General features: G+C 34.5%; 1 protein-coding gene across 1 annotated transcript; it reads right to left on the reverse strand.

Annotated features, from left to right (window-relative positions):
* Positions 1–490: 490 nt before the first annotated feature.
* On the reverse strand, positions 491–10,265 carry LOC123653903 (nucleoside diphosphate kinase 7). The gene is made up of 6 exons (XM_045589883.1): positions 9,946–10,265; positions 9,220–9,381; positions 7,531–7,729; positions 6,913–7,158; positions 1,179–1,292; positions 491–1,107 (listed from the first exon to the last, which is right to left on the reverse strand). The coding sequence occupies exons 1-6, from the start codon at positions 10,263–10,265 to the stop codon at positions 967–969; spliced, it is 1,182 nt and encodes a 393-aa protein (XP_045445839.1). The 3' UTR covers positions 491–966.
* Positions 10,266–17,292: the final 7,027 nt, after the last annotated feature.

Below are 17,292 nucleotides of genomic sequence, written 5' to 3' on the forward strand. Positions count from 1 at the left end.
AAACTGGGCAACTTTAAGTATATTTGTTACTCGAAAAACAGTCCCCTGGTTAGTTTTACTAGGTTTATAATATTTTTTTAATTATTATTATTGTGTAAACTTACACTTAAGAACATAGGAAGCCCTACGCTGAAATTAAGATCAATTGTATTAAATGTTAATGAATTAGTTTAAAAAAGGGCCAGGGGGCTGTCCGTTAAAATTGTTAACAAAATTAACATCAGCCTCTAGTATTATTTAATTAAAAAATAAATTTCTCTGATATTTTCAGTAAAAGTACCTACATTACATATACGATATAACAAATACAGAGTTGAGGTCGGTTTTGAAAAGTGTTGGTTTAGTGCTAAACACGAACGAAAATTAAAAATCTATTCTGTATATTCGAAATAAAATTATTGTATTTAAATATTATTACTTTCTGTTAGTCCGAGGTGACTAGCGCTGGATACGGTTTATTGGTAGATAAAATTTGATGAAAAGAAAAAAATATTTATAATGTGCTTTTTATTACGCAAACTCATGGTGTACAAAAAATACAAACTCAGTCTTTTGAAAAAAAAAAAACTCCTTTTAAAGGGCAAATCTTAAATGTAATACAATAAACAGCAAACTAGACAATATATTATTTCGCCAAGAAATATGTGACATTAACGTGAATCTATCTTTCAATCAATACCTAATCAACCTTAGTGCGTAAGCCCACGCCGCCGAAAATTGCATTTATTATATATTAAAATGTATTTTTTTAATAATAATAAAATATTATATAGATCTGCTAAACCTGAATACTTGTAAGCTAAGAACTAATGAGCAACGGAATCTTTTAAATCTTTAAAAATGTAAGTATAAATTATAATACGGGAATCTTAGAAAAGCACCAAACCCAACGACTAATATATTACGTTCATTTAAATCAAGAATAGTCTCCCATCACAGTCATAAGTCACATATCTAATAAGTCTCTTAAAGATCCAATATTTTGAAGAAATATTCAACTTCTAAGAGTCCATCTTCAGCTAAATCACTACAGTGTACTGCATTTTGCACCTTTGTCTTACCAAATTTAGCCCTCAGAGTATGTGGACGTAATAGTCTAGCAATTTCCTGAAACATAGTACTTTTATATACAAGAGCTTAAATGAATTTTAAAAGTTAATTTTAAATAAACGTCTTACCGGATCAGACGGACCAACTAACTTCCTGAATTCCACAGCACTGTTGATATTCTTATCTTTTGCAACAATTTCCATAGCTACACAAGGTCCACTCGACAATTCTTCCACCATTCCCTGTTGTTTTAAGATTGTCCGTCAATACCACAGCTACAGCGATTAGTTATCATTAAAGTTTATTCTATATCATATTCTAAATTTCATAAATAGATATGCAAATATAAAAAAATATTTTGTTCCTTGTTTTTACGCCCTACAATTTAAACACGTTGTTTTAGGTAGTAGTCTGTTGTAGTGGACAAAAAATGAGCAGAGAGGAGCCCCAGTAGATAAAATGAGCCTAGATGACCCAATTAATGGAATACAAGAACAAACAACACAAGTTCAACGACAGTAAAGGAAAACATCGTGAATAAATCTGCACATTTCGGAAAAAAATTGACATATGTTTGCATATTAACCAGTCAATATGGCGAATTATGTTTAAATCTTAGAACTTATTAGGAAAAATGTTTTATCCAACTGTAAATCATCAGAGTCTGTGTGTGACAACTGGGTACAGTGTTCTGCATAAATCGAAAACGTGTTTGTTTTTTGACCGATGACTTTACCGTAATAAACAGATCCTAAATCTTCAAATTAACACATTTATGTGTTAACTAGGTAAACAAACTTTTAGCTAGCAAATTGAACATTAAAAATAATATATGGCTGGCAAACGACGGCGGGTCCAAACTTATATCCAACTGGCACGTTTCTGACGAAGCGTCCTGTTCAGATCACAGGACCCACACAACCCCACAGGAATGTGCGTAAGACTAACAAGGAAGAGTTTCGTGCAATGCTTGAAAGAGGGCTATAAGCGCTTGACTGTCCTGAAAAAATACCAAAAATTCAAAGTATAGAAGAACTAGTGGGGAAACTAACACCTTTGTTAACAAAATGCTATGAAGCAACATGCCACTAATTCACCCTCCGAAAAACCCAACCGACAAAAATCTTGGTGGGGCCCAGAGTTAAAACGCCTTAGAGCTAAGGTTAGGAAAGCACTCAATAGCGCCATGACCACATATAATAACTAGGATTGGGATCAACACAGAAATGTAAAGGCCTTGTACAAGAAACGGATCAGATACTGGAGGACTCGAGCATGGCGAAATTTATGCGAAGCAATCGAGTCGTTTGTGCAGGCCAGTAGAATCCACAAAATTCTTACTGGGGACCCACAACGAGAGCTGGCATCCCTAAAGAAACCGGACAATACCTACACCAAACCACTAGAAGAGTCACATCAAGTGCTAATCCAGACCCACTTCCCTGACTGCACTATGGTTACCACGACTAGCTGGCAGGATAGGCAAACCTCACTACATCAGACAGCGCCTGGAAGTGCGCGAGTGAAGTAATACAACCAAAGAAAATAGCGTGGGAAATCAAGAGCTTCCAGCCATTTAAACCGCCAGGACCAGATGGTATATACCCTGCGTTTCTCAAATGGGGAGGCACACGATTAAATCACGCACTTAACACAATTTTTCAAGCCTGCCTGGCTTTTGCTATGTGCCCAAATTATGGAGGAAGGTAAAGGTTATCTTTATACCTAAACCCGGCAAGGCAGACTACTCAGACGCAAGGTCCTATAGGCCAATCAGTCTCACATCCTTCCTCCTAAAAACCTTGGAGAGACTGTGCGACAGGAACCTAAGAGATAACAGAGAGAGAATATAAAAAAGCCTTTTATTTCTTGCGTCATTTCATTCCAGATTTTTTGACTAAAATTATTTTATTAAAATTGTTGAAAAAATGTAATAACATTATCAGACTGAAAATAAATCAACTATGAGATAATGACAAATTATTAAAAAACTATTGTAAAAAAATTAATTAATAATTGATTTTTTTAATATCACATTTATGTACAATATTTGTCTGATTGACTGTATAATATTTGTCAAGGTATTTACATTACACTCATAATTGTCAATATAGCTTATAATTAATAACTCAAATGCAAAAGTAATAATAATAATAATAAATAACTTTATTGCACACAGTAACATATAACAATTACATAAGTATGAAGCTTAAAGGGAAAAAAAAATTACGTCGCATGCAACGGGCGGTCTTATCAATAGATAGTGATCTCTTCCAGACAACCCACCAGAAAGGAGCTTGTTGAATTTAAGTGCTTGTGCAGCTTAAAAATATAATATAATCTATAATTATATAATATATACAATCCATATATCATACATATATCCACACATGCGCAATACTCACAGTATTAAAAAGTATAAATAGGCAAAAAATAATTAAATATATAATATAATAAATAATAATAATAAAAAAAATGCTTAGTTGGATACAACTATAAGTCGTATTGGGAAAATAATGGCGAATGTATGCGTGTAAGAAATTAAGTCATAGTTTTGTAAAAGTTCTTAACTCGATTTTTGAAGACAGATATAGTAGGGGATTGACGGATTTTAGAAGGAAGGGCATTCCACAGTTTTACCGCCTTTACCGAGAAAGAAGTGGAATATGTGCTCGTGTTGTAGGTAGGTAAACTTAACTTATTATCATTTAGAGAGCGAAGATTTAGGTGAAATGTAGGGTTACCCAGGAAAGAAAGGCGCTCTTTAAGGTATAGTGGGGAAAACGTACGAAAAAGAATGGAATAAAGGAGAGTTACGACATGGAGGTTACGCCGGTGCTTTATTGGGAGCCATCCGAGTTTTGAGCAGTACTGCGAGACATGATCGAATTTTTTGAGTCCAAATATAAATCTAATGCAGAGATTTTGTAGGCGGTTAAGTTTATTGGTCAATTCTTCCGATAAATCAGGATAACATGCATCTGTGTAGTCTAATATTGGAAGCATCAAACTATTCACAAGTGATATCTTTGTGTTAATAGGCAAGAAATTCTTCCTCTTGAGCGAGTGAAAGGTAGCAAAAATCCTTTTGCTTTCCTCAGCGATGTGAAGACGCCACGAAAGAGAACTGTCAACAATGACACCTAGATCTCTAACGACGTTGGAATAGCCTAAAATGGTCCCGTTGAATGTAACGTTCGGTATGTCACTGAAAGTAATTTTAGACAACTGCTTAGATGTCCCAATGATTGAGAGCAGTGACTTGCTGGCATTGACTGACAGACCAAAAGACTGACTCCAGTTTGTTCAGATTAGAGTTTAATGTCTCTACGGCTTTTGCGATGTTCCCAACTGGCGTTGTCAAATAAATCTGCAGGTCATCAGCATAAAGGTGGAAGGAAACGGTAAGGAGTTCGGTGACAGTATTTATGAAGATGGAGAACAAGAGTGGGGAGAGCACACTACCTTGGGGAACACCAGCACTGAGACGGCAATATGAGGAATAACGATCTCCAACAGGGATACGTTGTTGACGTCCAAACAGATAGGAATGAAACCACTCTACAACATTGCTGGATATATTTATCCCAATGCCTGGCTAAAGGATGTCCCTAAGGAGTGGTGTTATCACCCTTGCTATAGAACATCGTAGTTAACGATCTAATGTCCTTGCTAAACGACAACAGATATTAATATAATAGGCTATGCAGACGACCTAGTTATACTCGTAACGGGCAAGTTCACAAGTACACTCTGCGAACTAACTCAGACGGCCCAGCAATTAGTAGAAAGATGGTGCGAGGAGCATAACCTATCCATAAATCTGAACAAAACAGAATTAGTGATGTTCACGAACAAACGAGACTTGGGTAATTACACTCTACCTAAACTCTTTAACTCAACCCCGAATTTAACCACAGAAGTAAAATATCTGGGTGTAATACTAGATAATAAGCTAAGCTGGTCCAAAGCCAAACACATAGAAAATAAATTAAACAAAGCCAGCATCATCTTCTGGCAATGCCGTAGGATGATTGGAAAGAGTTGGGGCCTTAAACCCAAAATGACTCTGGAAGACAGCCAAAGACATTCCGTTCATGGAAGCACCAAATGACGGAATACAGATCAAATATATTTTTGACAAAAAATACAAAATACAGCTGGAAGAGGACTCACGTGTAGTCTCCAATGGGCGAGACCTGAGTATCTTCACGGAGGGCTCTAAAACAAAAACAGGGTCAGAAAGCGGCATCTTCTCCGAAGACCTAAATATTAATATATCACTAGGCACCCATAGGCACATATAACACAGTGTTTCAAGTAGTTTTTGGGTATACTTGAGGCAGCCAGAACAATCGGGAGAAGGAACGTAAAGGATTCCCACATCCGTATATTATCAGACAACATGTCAGTACTACAGGCACTAGATAGTAAACTCAACCACTTCAGGTATAATCTATGAATGCTATAATACACTGATGCAGGTAGGTGCAAATAACGACATCACACTGCAATGGATCAAAGGTCACAACAACACACGCGGTAACGATATGGCTGATGAGCTAGCATATGGCTGATGAGCTAGCATATGGCTGATGGGCTAGCATATGGCTGATGGGCTAGCATATGGCTGATGGGCTAGAATATGGCTGATAAGCTAGCAAGAAGGGGGTCAAGTATTACGGCCATAAGAGCCAAACCGATTATACCGTTACCTTTTTGCTGGCTCTAAGGCCAAATTCGACAACGGATGCAACTAAAACACATCACTCTATGGTCCGAACTTGAGGACTGTAGGCAAGCCAAGTAGGCGCTGCCAGTAATTGATGCCAAAGTGGCAAGCACTCTGATAAATCTGGACAGACGCCAACTGAGACAAATAACTAACTGAGACAAATAAATAACTGCGGCACTGACTGGACACGGTCCGTATAACAAACATCTATTTAATATAGGCATTACCGACAGCCCCTGTGCAGAGCTTGCATGGGAACAGAAGAAACGGCTACGCATGTACTTCTACACCTGGACAGTAATGTCCAGGTGTATTGGCGTTCATGTACCGCTACACCTGGACAGTGATATCCAAGTGTAGCGTCTTACTGGGCACAACATTTTGGCACCCCGAAGACATTTCCGGAGATCTTCAAGAAGCCAAAAAGACTTCTGAAGTTTCTGGAGGGGCTTGGGTGGCAGGAGTGAAAAAGATTATTTCCACACACGCTAAATAGGCGCAATGTCGGCGAGTTGCGGAAACCAACCCGTGCTTACCGTACCATACCATACCATACATAAAAAAAGCCTATAGCCTTCTTCAGTAAATGGACTATCCAACACAAAAAGAATTTATTCAATTCAAACCAGTAGTTCCTTAGATTAGCCCGTTTAAACAGAGAAACCAACTTTTAAACAGCTTTATAATATTATAGAATAGATGTATCGATTTGTTCGCAACAATTGTCGTATTTAATAGGAAACGTACTCGGGCGTGGTAAACACTATTTTTCCAGCGTAAATCCCGATTTCACAGGAATTCTGTGATAAAACGTAGCCTACATTTTGCTCCACAGCATCTTTTACATTCTGGCGTGTTCCATAAAAATCGCTTCAGCCTTTCAAAAGATTAGCCCGTACAAGACGAACGTACAGACGAAATTTTTAAAATAGTTTTTTTTTGTGTTTTAGTATTGTGTAAATAACTATATGCACTTTAAAAAACAGTTATTTTAAAATCACAGACAGATACTTCAATTATATTTATATGTATATATATTATAGATAATTATGTTTCTTTATTGTTACTACATTATATATTTATTTGTTTCTACTATGTAGATACTGATTTTGCTATAGCTATCATACCTTATACTCTTGTACTATTCCTTTGTACACTTCATAAAACTCGGCAGCATTAATATTCTCCACAATAAACATATTAAGGGCTGTAATGTTAAATCCTCCTTCATCTATAGCTTCCAACAGGGCTCCTAATTTTCCCTCTCGTATTGCATGTGGTTTCACTATACACAGTGTACAGTTAGACAGAGTTGCTGTCAACCGAAGGCGCAAAGACCTTAAAGCTGGTGGTGGAAAAAAATATTCTATATCCTGTAAAACAAAAAAAAAATCTTAACGCTATTAAATAAATGAATATTTTTTATTTGACAATTACATGTAATTACACATAAATTACATCAACTAATTGTGACAATGAAACAAGGTGAGTTAAGGGATGTCTGAAACAGTATGTAAGTCTACGGTATTAAAATTTTATTATAGAAGAAAATATATTTTTTTTAATCTAAATATTGAAACAAATTTAAAAAGTAATAATTATGGAACACAAATGAAATCTGAATATTTACAATTATTGCTCACATCATGCTATACACATGATATGAAGTTTAAATAATTAATAGAATCCAAATAAAATCTTAGACCAGTACTCATAATATTTCAGTCACATAAAATTATATTCACCTCTAAAGCAGCCTCAGGGCTAGAAGACACATGTGCACAGTTCCTGACGGGGTCTGTACCATAAAGAGCTCTAACAGTACCCGGTTCAGCTTTCAAGGGATCCTTATCCCCGAGAATTTTCAAACAAGCTGAAACAGAGTCTTTACCCACTAATTCCAAACCATACACTTGTTGCCCAGTTAGGTAGTCAAGAAGAAATCTAAAATTATTCACTTATTAATTATAAAATTGTTAGTTTTTCTATCAGCTATGACACGGATATCTGTAAATTATTTTTGTTTTTATATGCAGAATATTTTAAATAGTTTGACAAGGTCTGTATTTTAGACATTATAGTCATCACAAAATAAGAGGCCCGTTTTGATATTTGACAAATACCAGAACATAACTTTGTACGAAACTGTAAGAAACAATAAAAGAATTTTTAATTACAAACTGTTTTTAAACTTAAAATAAATTAAATAAAAATAATATTAAGTTAAATAATATGATAGAATATTATATTGGGAGTATTCTTTTCGCGCTTATTTTATAGTAGCATGCAATTTCTAATTATTACGAAACGTCTCAAAAACAGTTACGCGCTAAGTCTTTTTTTAAACACTAGTTTTTTAAACAGTGAAACTAATTAATTACTGAATTTCACCAGATTCATTCGATTTTAATCGTAACTAAATGTTGTGTCGTGATCTTTACTGAAAAAAAGAGCTTGGAGTTCAAAGTCGTAAATAAAATTTTGATTTGGCAAATAAACCGTGATAAAATCCAAAAAAAATTGTTACATTATGATGATTAAAGTTCGTGTAAACAATGGAAAACAATAAATTGCTTAACAAACACTTACACAATTTAGGTGTTACAGATAGCCCTGTTGGAATCCTGTTGGAATGCGGTAGTGTGGCGAACTACAGGGCACTACACCTCTGGACACTAGGTCGCTCCGGGAAGCCGTCGGCAACACAAGGGGTCTGCTAGGCTTCCTCATGGAGCTAGGCTGGCATGAATAAGGGCCCCAGCCAACCTCGCAAAATAGGCGCAATGAGACGTCGATTTGCGGAGAATAGCCCGTGAAGAAACAACAGAATAGAAAACAATATAAAATAAAGACAAATTGACCTTTTGTACCACTGTATTATTTCAAATTACCTACAATATTAAAGTTTAAGTTAAATTTCTGATCAAAATTTAATCAGTGTAATTTACATTAAATAATCAAATCGATCAAATACTCATACAAACTTGAATTGATTAATGTAAGTATCGAATACCAAGTCATATTGTTACTTCGCTATTTACATCCAGATGACATATGTCCAAGTGGGCCTATTATTTTGTGACGACTATAATTAAAGAATGAAATTAATTATTATTTTTACGATGTAAAGAGCTCCAGACAAGCAATAATTTAAAGTTTTAAAAAGCTTAAGCAATTATAAAAAAGATTTATAAAATATTTTTAAATACAGTTTTAAAAAAAACAGTTCTTTTCAAATAAAAATTGTCTTTTTATTTATAAAAATGTATAATGGAATACTTCTTCTTCTTCTTTTACTTTGGCTCCCTGAAGGATTTGCCAATATCTGAGTGGAGCTTAGTTTATGTTATGAGAATCGTTAAGTTAGGGCAGAAAACTTTGCTTTGTGTAAGGCTTTGTGGGATATGGAATACTTAATATTTTTTTAAACTTACGGAAATGATTGATCTGATATCTGATTTCTGTATATGAAATTAATATCTTCAGCAGTAAGAAAAGATTTCTTCATTTTAGTTATCTTTAGACCATGCTCATGGAAATGAGTTAAGATCTTACCAGCAATTTTATTAGGAAGTGGCTTTATCATAGCAAATGTTCTGTAATTAAGTATAAAGGGTTATAATTGAAATTTAATGATATGATTAAGAGACACTTACCTAGATATTAATTTTAAATTAAATTTTCAATATTTTTTTTATAGTCAAGAATAGGAAATTCAAAAGGATAAAATTACTATTTTATATGAATCTTATATATAGCCTGTCGTTTATATGAATCTTATATATACTTATATATAGTGTGTTATATAGCCTGTCTTAATTAAAATACATGTTTATATTTCTTTTTATTACAAAAATGTATGGTTCTGTAATAAATATAAAAATGTTAAGTATTTATTTATTTATTTATTACTGGAAAAACTGTAACCTTAACTTCTATAGTAGATATCCCTAGTAATATAAATGTGAATGTAAGTTTGTTTGGTACGCTTTCACGCGAAAAATACTCAACCGATCATCATGAAACTTTGTACACATATTCTTGGAGGTATGGAAATAACATAGGATACTTTTTTTTAAAAATATATGCGAGCGAAGCCGCGTGTAAAAGCTAGTTTGTTAATAATTTTATTGAAAATATAACTTTTAGGAAATACTTACATTTGCATGTCCTTGTTTAATTGTGTTCTAGTAGCTTCACATGCGAAATCTACAATTTTTATCAACCTTCCTAGAATTTGAAGAGTTGAACCAATGAAAAAATTATCTAATGTTACTCCGTTCACTTTAACACGACGAAGAAAAGTTTTTCTATTTTTTAAATCATACATTTCGATTGTGTCATCAGTAGGATAATAAAATACATTGAACCGGCGAACGAGGCTAGCTTGATTGTCATACCATTCTCCAATAAAAGAAAATTTTTCACAATAAGCACCTTCCTTAAAGAAAATTAATAATAGAGTATTTAGCAGTTCCATCAAAAACTAAGTCGTTAATTACTAGATTTACATACCATTCTGATAAAACCAAATGAAATTTTAAAACCTAAAAGTCATAATAAATATGTGAAATAAACAATCCTCTATTTTTTAACGTAATTTTTCATGAAATGCATTAGCAAACCTCATCGACAATCATAAAATATATTATTATATTTTTATTACCAAACAGTTATTTTAAATGTAAACAAATGTAAACAAACAAAACTCAAATGATAGAATCCATAGATTTAACCGTTTACGACATGTTTACGATACTTCTGTGTAAACTGTCAAAGTCAAAACTGAAAACTGAAACTCGCACGAAACTTGAAATAGAATAAAGGGGCCTACTCAAAGCACTGCCTGCAGGGCCTGCTTGCAGTTACTGCCGCAGAGGATGTTGCTCCACAAAGCACTGCAAATCATTTACGCGGCATACGTTGTCGTGTTCACTTGTGTTCTCTTTGTCCTTGCCTAAATTCGTCAGTTTTTATAAATGGCTCCTACATTATTCAAACACCAAAAAATAGCATTGGGTTTGACTGTATTGAGTAGTTGTAGCGTTCAAAAGAAAAAAGGAAGCACTGGTGTAAAAAAGTTTTATATTTTTCATGTAAAAGCGACATAGCCTGCGACCGCATATCTTTGTTATGATAATGATCGTGGTTAGTTTTGACAAAGACATGGCAAATCCCTATACAATTAGATTACGTCCCTCCACACGTCTTTTTCTCGCTGGCTCATTTTTCTTGAAGAAAACAGAGCCAAACAAATAATATAATAAAACCAAACCAACTAACTGATTAATTGCTAAATGACAACCACTGACAAGACAAACCCCAGCAGGCCTAGCATGCACGCCACGACAAAATTTTGTCTACCCCTTTTCTCGTATTATCTCTCTATGTCTACAGTAGCTAACATGCGTGCATGTGATACTCTTCTCGTTACGTCAATAGAAGAGATAATCATTAAATTTTAGTGATCTGTGATATTTATCTCTACGGAAGCTAACATGACATCGTAATTTTGTCGAATTTTGCCGTTTTAGGAAGAGAAACTTCTCGTCTTCAATATTATCGACGAGAAAGACGATAAATAGAAAATAAATAAAACCGGGTGCCTATTTTTTGTATACCACGGCGTTTCCCTATTATAATTATATAATTTCGGTAATTTCTTCTTATTCTAAATAATAATAATAATAATACTTTATTTCAGACCAAAGTATAAGTCCATATTGAGTTAGTACAACAAGACAAGACAACATTCAGAATAAAAAACAAAACAAAATTATATTAAAAAAATCAATAAGTAAAAATAAAATTAAATAGAATAAAAGTAAAATCAATAATCAAAAAAAAAAATGCGTGATAGAATTACAATTATCTAATGTGCGACAAGATATAAAGCACAACACGAGCATATTGTTTTACATATATAATTAAATTCATTTACTTACGCCGTTTTATTTTCCATATTAGATTTTTTAAATTAGATATACACTTTTTATCTTAGCCAAAAGGCCGAGAACATTGTTAAATAAAACATGTGTCACTCGTTTGAAATTATACAAACGTTGGCTCATCCTGGTTTGGCACGATTGGTCAATAACCTTGTAAATTCAACTTTACGACATAAGAAATAAGAATGATATTCAGTTGTGATTATGGTTGATAATGTTTCTCTACTCGACAGGGCGAAGTCTTCGGAAGAGAATTTTGTCTCTCGTAGTGCGCATGTTAGGGTAATCGAGAAAATACTCGATGTAGACATTATCTCTCTCTCTCGTCAAGAGATATCTCTTTGTATGCATGCTAGGCCGGCTGGTCAAATAGAGTAGACAAACGTCGCAATGTACCGACGTAAACAAAATGGTGGTCTAAATCGGCCCGACCTAGCTACACATGTCCCTGATTGCAGTTTACGGAGTGGGGAGATCGTGTGTCGGGCTGGCAGAACGACACTGCGGCCCTGCGACAGGGTGAACAATTAAAATATCGGCCCCTTAAAGGGGCCTACTCAAAGCACTGCCTGCAGGGCCCTGCTTGCAGTGCCACAGCCGATCGTATTGTGTATATGCATGCAGGGCCGATATTTTAATTGTTCACCCTGTCGCAGGGCCGCAGTGTCGTTCTGCCAGCCCGACACACGATCTCCCCACTCCGTAAACTGCAATCAGGGACATGTGTAGCTCGGTCGGGCCGATTTAGACCACCATTTTGTTTACGTCGGTACATTGCGACGTTTGTCTACTCTATTTGACCTGCAGGCCTAGCATGCACGCCACGACAAAATTTTGTCGACCCCTTTTCTCGTATTATCTCTCTATGTCTACAGTAGCTAACATGCGTGCACGCGATACTCTTCTCGTTACGTCAAGAAGAGATAATCATTAAATTTTAGTGATCTGTGATATTTATCTCTACGGAAGCTAACATGACATCGTAATTTTGTCGAATTTTGTCGTTTTAGGAAGAGAAACTTCTCGTCTTCAATATTATCGACGAGAAAGACGATAAATAAAAAATAAATAAAACCGGGTGCCTATTTTTTGTATACCATGGCGTTTCCCTATTATAATTATATAATTTCGGTATACGAAGAGCGGGAAATGCGAAAAGTCGAGTGAAGTGTGCCATATAATGACACAAAAAACGTATTTGCGCCCTGTTGCTTCTTATTCTAAATAATAATAATAATAATAATACTTTATTTTAGACCAAAGTATAAGTCCATATTGGGTTAGTACAACAAGACAAGACAACATTCAGAATAAAAAACAAAACAAAATTATATTAAAAAAATCAATAACAAAAAATAAAATTAAATAGAATAAAAGTAAAATCAATAATCAAAAAAAAAAATTCAAAAATTCAAAAAATTTTAAAAATTAAAAAAAAAAAAAACAAACAAACAATGCGTGATAGAATTACAATTATCTAATGTGCGACAAGATATAAAGCACAACACGAGCATATTGTTTTACATATATAATTAAATTCATTTACTTACGCCGTTTTATTTTCCATATTAGATTTTTTAAATTAGATATACACTTTTTATCTTAGCCAAAAGGCCGAGAACATTGTTAAATAAAACATGTGTCACTCGTTTGAAATTGGTCAATAACCTTGTAAATTCAACTTTACGACATAAGAAATAAGAATGATATTCAGTTGTGATTATGGTTGATAATGTTTCTCTACTCGACAAGGCGAAGTCTTCGGAAGAGAATTTTGTCTCTCGTAGTGCGCATGTTAGGGTAATCGAGAAAATACTCGATGTAGACATTATCTTTCTCTCTCGTCAAGAGATATCTCGTTGTATGCATGCTAGGCCGGCTGGGGTTAAAGGCGTTCTACACGGTCGGGATCGACCGCCGACCGTCGCGTCCTTGGTCGGGTCAACCAATTTTTGTATTCATTCTACACGGTCGGTAGTTGACTCAACTTGTTAGTTCTTCTCTGGTATTTGAAGCGATGGCTCCTTGCATTTTTAACCGACTTCCAAAAAAGCAGGAGGTTCTCAATTCGACTGTATTTTTTTTTATGTATGTTACTTCAGAACTATTGACTGGGTGGAGCAATTTCGACAAATTTTCTTTTGATCGAAAGGTGGTTTGTGTCACTTGGTCCCATTTAAAGTTATTTGAGATCTAACAACTACTTTTCGAGTTATATATAATAATTCGTTTTTACTTGACGCTTTTTTCGTCGACCTACGTTGTATTATTATACCACATAACTTTCTACTGGATGTACCGATTTTTATAATTCTTTTTTTGTTGGAAAGGGGATATTCCTAGTTTGGTACCATGATAAGGAAACCAGGATCTGACGATGGAATCCTAGAGAAATCGAGGGAAACTCTCGAAAATTTGCAATAACTTTTTACTGGGTGTACCGATTTTGATAATTTTTAATTTAATCGAAAGCTGATATTTATCATGGGGTCACATATACATTTCATCGAGATCTGATAACTGCTTTTTGAGTAATCATTGATAACGCGTAGTTACTTAACTATTTTTTCGCCGATCTACGTTGTATTACTCGTCGATGTAATTAAAGTCGTTTTTTTTTTTGTTTGCGAGCAAACACAATTATAAAGCAACAGAAGGTGGGTTTGGCAATAACTTTTTTATGATAAAGTGAAGTGAAGTTTTTTGGTTCTTTTCTTTGTATAAATCGGATCCAATGTCCCAAAGACATGGCAAATCAATATATAAAGATATAAATTCGGTCAGAACCTCTCGTTCGTGGCGTTCGTTTTGCAAATCCATTGCAATACGTGATGACATGCGCCCGTGACCATAGTTAATACACTTAAACTAGCTACCCGTGACGACTGACAAACGCAAACTGAAGCGCTCGCGTCGGCCGACAGCGTTCCACACGGTCGGGACATGGTCGGGACCGACCACGAACGTAGCCTGTCGCGAGAGATGCGCTCGCGACCAAGGCCGTTGACATCAACCAAATATTGGTCGGGTCAACCGTTTTCCACACTGTCCATTTTTATATCAACCCGACCAAGGACACGATGTTGGGCGGTCGATCCCGACCGTGTAGAAGGCCTTTTAGTCTTGTCAGTGGTTGTCATTTAGCAATTAATCAGTTAGTTGGTGGTTAGTTGGTTTGGTTTTATTATATTATTTGTTTGGCTCTGTTTTCTTCAAGAAAAATGAGCCAGCGAGAAAAAGACGTGTGGAGGGACGTAATCTAATTGTATAGGGATTTGCCATGTCTTTAGAAAACTAACCACGATCATTATCATAACAAAGATATGCGGTCGCAGGCTATGTCGCTTTTACATGAAAAATATAAAACTTTTTTACACCAGTGCTTCCTTTTTTTCGTTTGAACGCTACAAGTACTCAATACAGTCAAACCCAATGCTATTTTTTGGTGTTTGAATAATGTAGGAGCCATTTATAAAAACTGACGAATTTAGGCAAGGACAAAGAGAACACAAGTGAACACGACAACGTATGCCGCGTAAATGATTTGCAGTGCTTTGTGGAGCAACATCTTCTGCGGCAGTAACTGCAAGCAGGCCCTGCAGGCAGTGCTTTGAGTAGGCCCCTTTATTATGCTTGGAACATAGATAAAGTAAAAAAAAAATAGATAACGCACCTAGAACAGAAAAGTGAAGCCACTTTTTTAAAGATGTGTGAGTGAGTGAAGTGTTGACACTTTTTTAAAAAAGTCCCTAAAATTTTTATTAAACAATGAATTTAATATAGGTAAAATGGGTATGTGGAAATAAAAACCTCTTTATAGTTTTAAATATATTTACTCCTTTTTTCGATTCAAATTGTTACATAAATCTATTGTAGCCGTGTTTTGATTTATTTAATTATATAAATCTGTGTCGATGAAAATTTGCGTTTTTAAGTAATTGATGATTCCTCTGAGGGGCAAGTTCCTGCTTTAAAGACGTCTAACTCTTTGCTGTAATAAATTAATTTTATTTTTACATTTTTTATTTTTCTTTGAGTTCCTGTTTTTTTTAACTTTTCCCTTAGTTTATGTTTTCTAGGTGTATCAAAGATTGAATCTTGGTTAACGACTGATTTAGAATCATCCGGTAGGTCCTAGAACAAAAAATATAACATTAAAATACGTAGTAGTAAGTAGCAGTATGTACTTGATGGTAGTCTGCGAAGTCCACGTTTTGTACCGTACATGTCAGCTTTATCAAAATGGTTTGAACAAACCAACTAGATGAGGATGGCTGTCGTTGTAGTTCATTTCGGCTCAGTCGTAAAGCAGCTACCCATTCATCTCCTATTAAAATATTCGTTGGAAACCATGATATTTAGTACTAAAATATGAGTAGTTAATTCACAAATTTAAACAGAAACAAACGAGTTAAAAATTCATATTTAACTTGACTTCAATTTAGGAAAAACATAAAAATCACACGATAAAAAAAAAACAATAATGTTGTCCACTTTCTACTTCATTATTTTCTATGATTGCCTACAATTTACTTACCCGCATTTTGGGCTAATGGAAATAAAAATTACTGGTAGCACTCCCTCGGTACGTCATTTCGGAACATCGAAATTATAAGTTTCGAATAACCTCAATATTATTTTGGAATAACAAGAAATATAAAGTTTTGTATGTACTTACGTGTGAAACGATATTTCTTCAGACTTTTTATTCACTTTGGTACTGTTTTTGCACCATTTAATTACATAAGAACGGCATTTTGAAGGCAAAGTTACTGTACGAGGTGCCATGAGATACTAACGAAAATGAGCGTAGTTTGATGCATATGTGTGCGTAAGTGCGTGTGTTTACTTGAAGGAGCCGAGTTTTGTGGCTTCAGTAACAACAAAGGCCGCGCATTATCTACCTTTTTTTACTTGATCTATGGCTTGGAATACCTACTCTTAAATTTCGGTTACGTTAATTTGTTCATGGTCTCGAAAGACATAACGTTATTTATGGAATAAAGATACCTTAAATAACGTTATTTTAGAGACTTCCCTAAACCTGGCGGCTGAAAAGTTACTTTTACTTTTTTTTATAAACAAATCGTTTGTTTGTCGTTTGTTCTTTTTATTCGTCAAAAATTATTATTTGTTCGACTGATGTTAAGTTTTTTTATTCCACTTAATAGTTTGAATTATTATTATTATTATTATTATATTGTTTGATTTATTTTATTTTACGGTATTTGTTATTTTCTAAAATACTAAATTGCCAAAATACTTTTATGTAAGTACTTAATTAAAAACCAATCAACAAAATTAAAAAAAAAAATCAAGAATTAGAAAATATATATAAAATCGAACAATAGTTGTTAAATGTTAATCCTGAAAAATGTCAAGTAATTGTAATTAGCAGTTCAAAACTAGCTTGTCGAATAGATTGGTCACTTCTTCCACCTGTCATCTCTAACAAAACTGCTATTAACTTCTGTGACAAAGTAAAAAATCTCAGTGTGATTTTTGATAACTGTCTCTCCTGGACATCCCAGCTGAACGAGTTGAGCACAGTCACTCCTT

Source organism: Melitaea cinxia, chromosome 1 (genome assembly GCF_905220565.1).
Source record: "Melitaea cinxia chromosome 1, ilMelCinx1.1, whole genome shotgun sequence".
In the NCBI taxonomy this organism is placed as follows: domain Eukaryota; kingdom Metazoa; phylum Arthropoda; class Insecta; order Lepidoptera; family Nymphalidae; genus Melitaea; species Melitaea cinxia.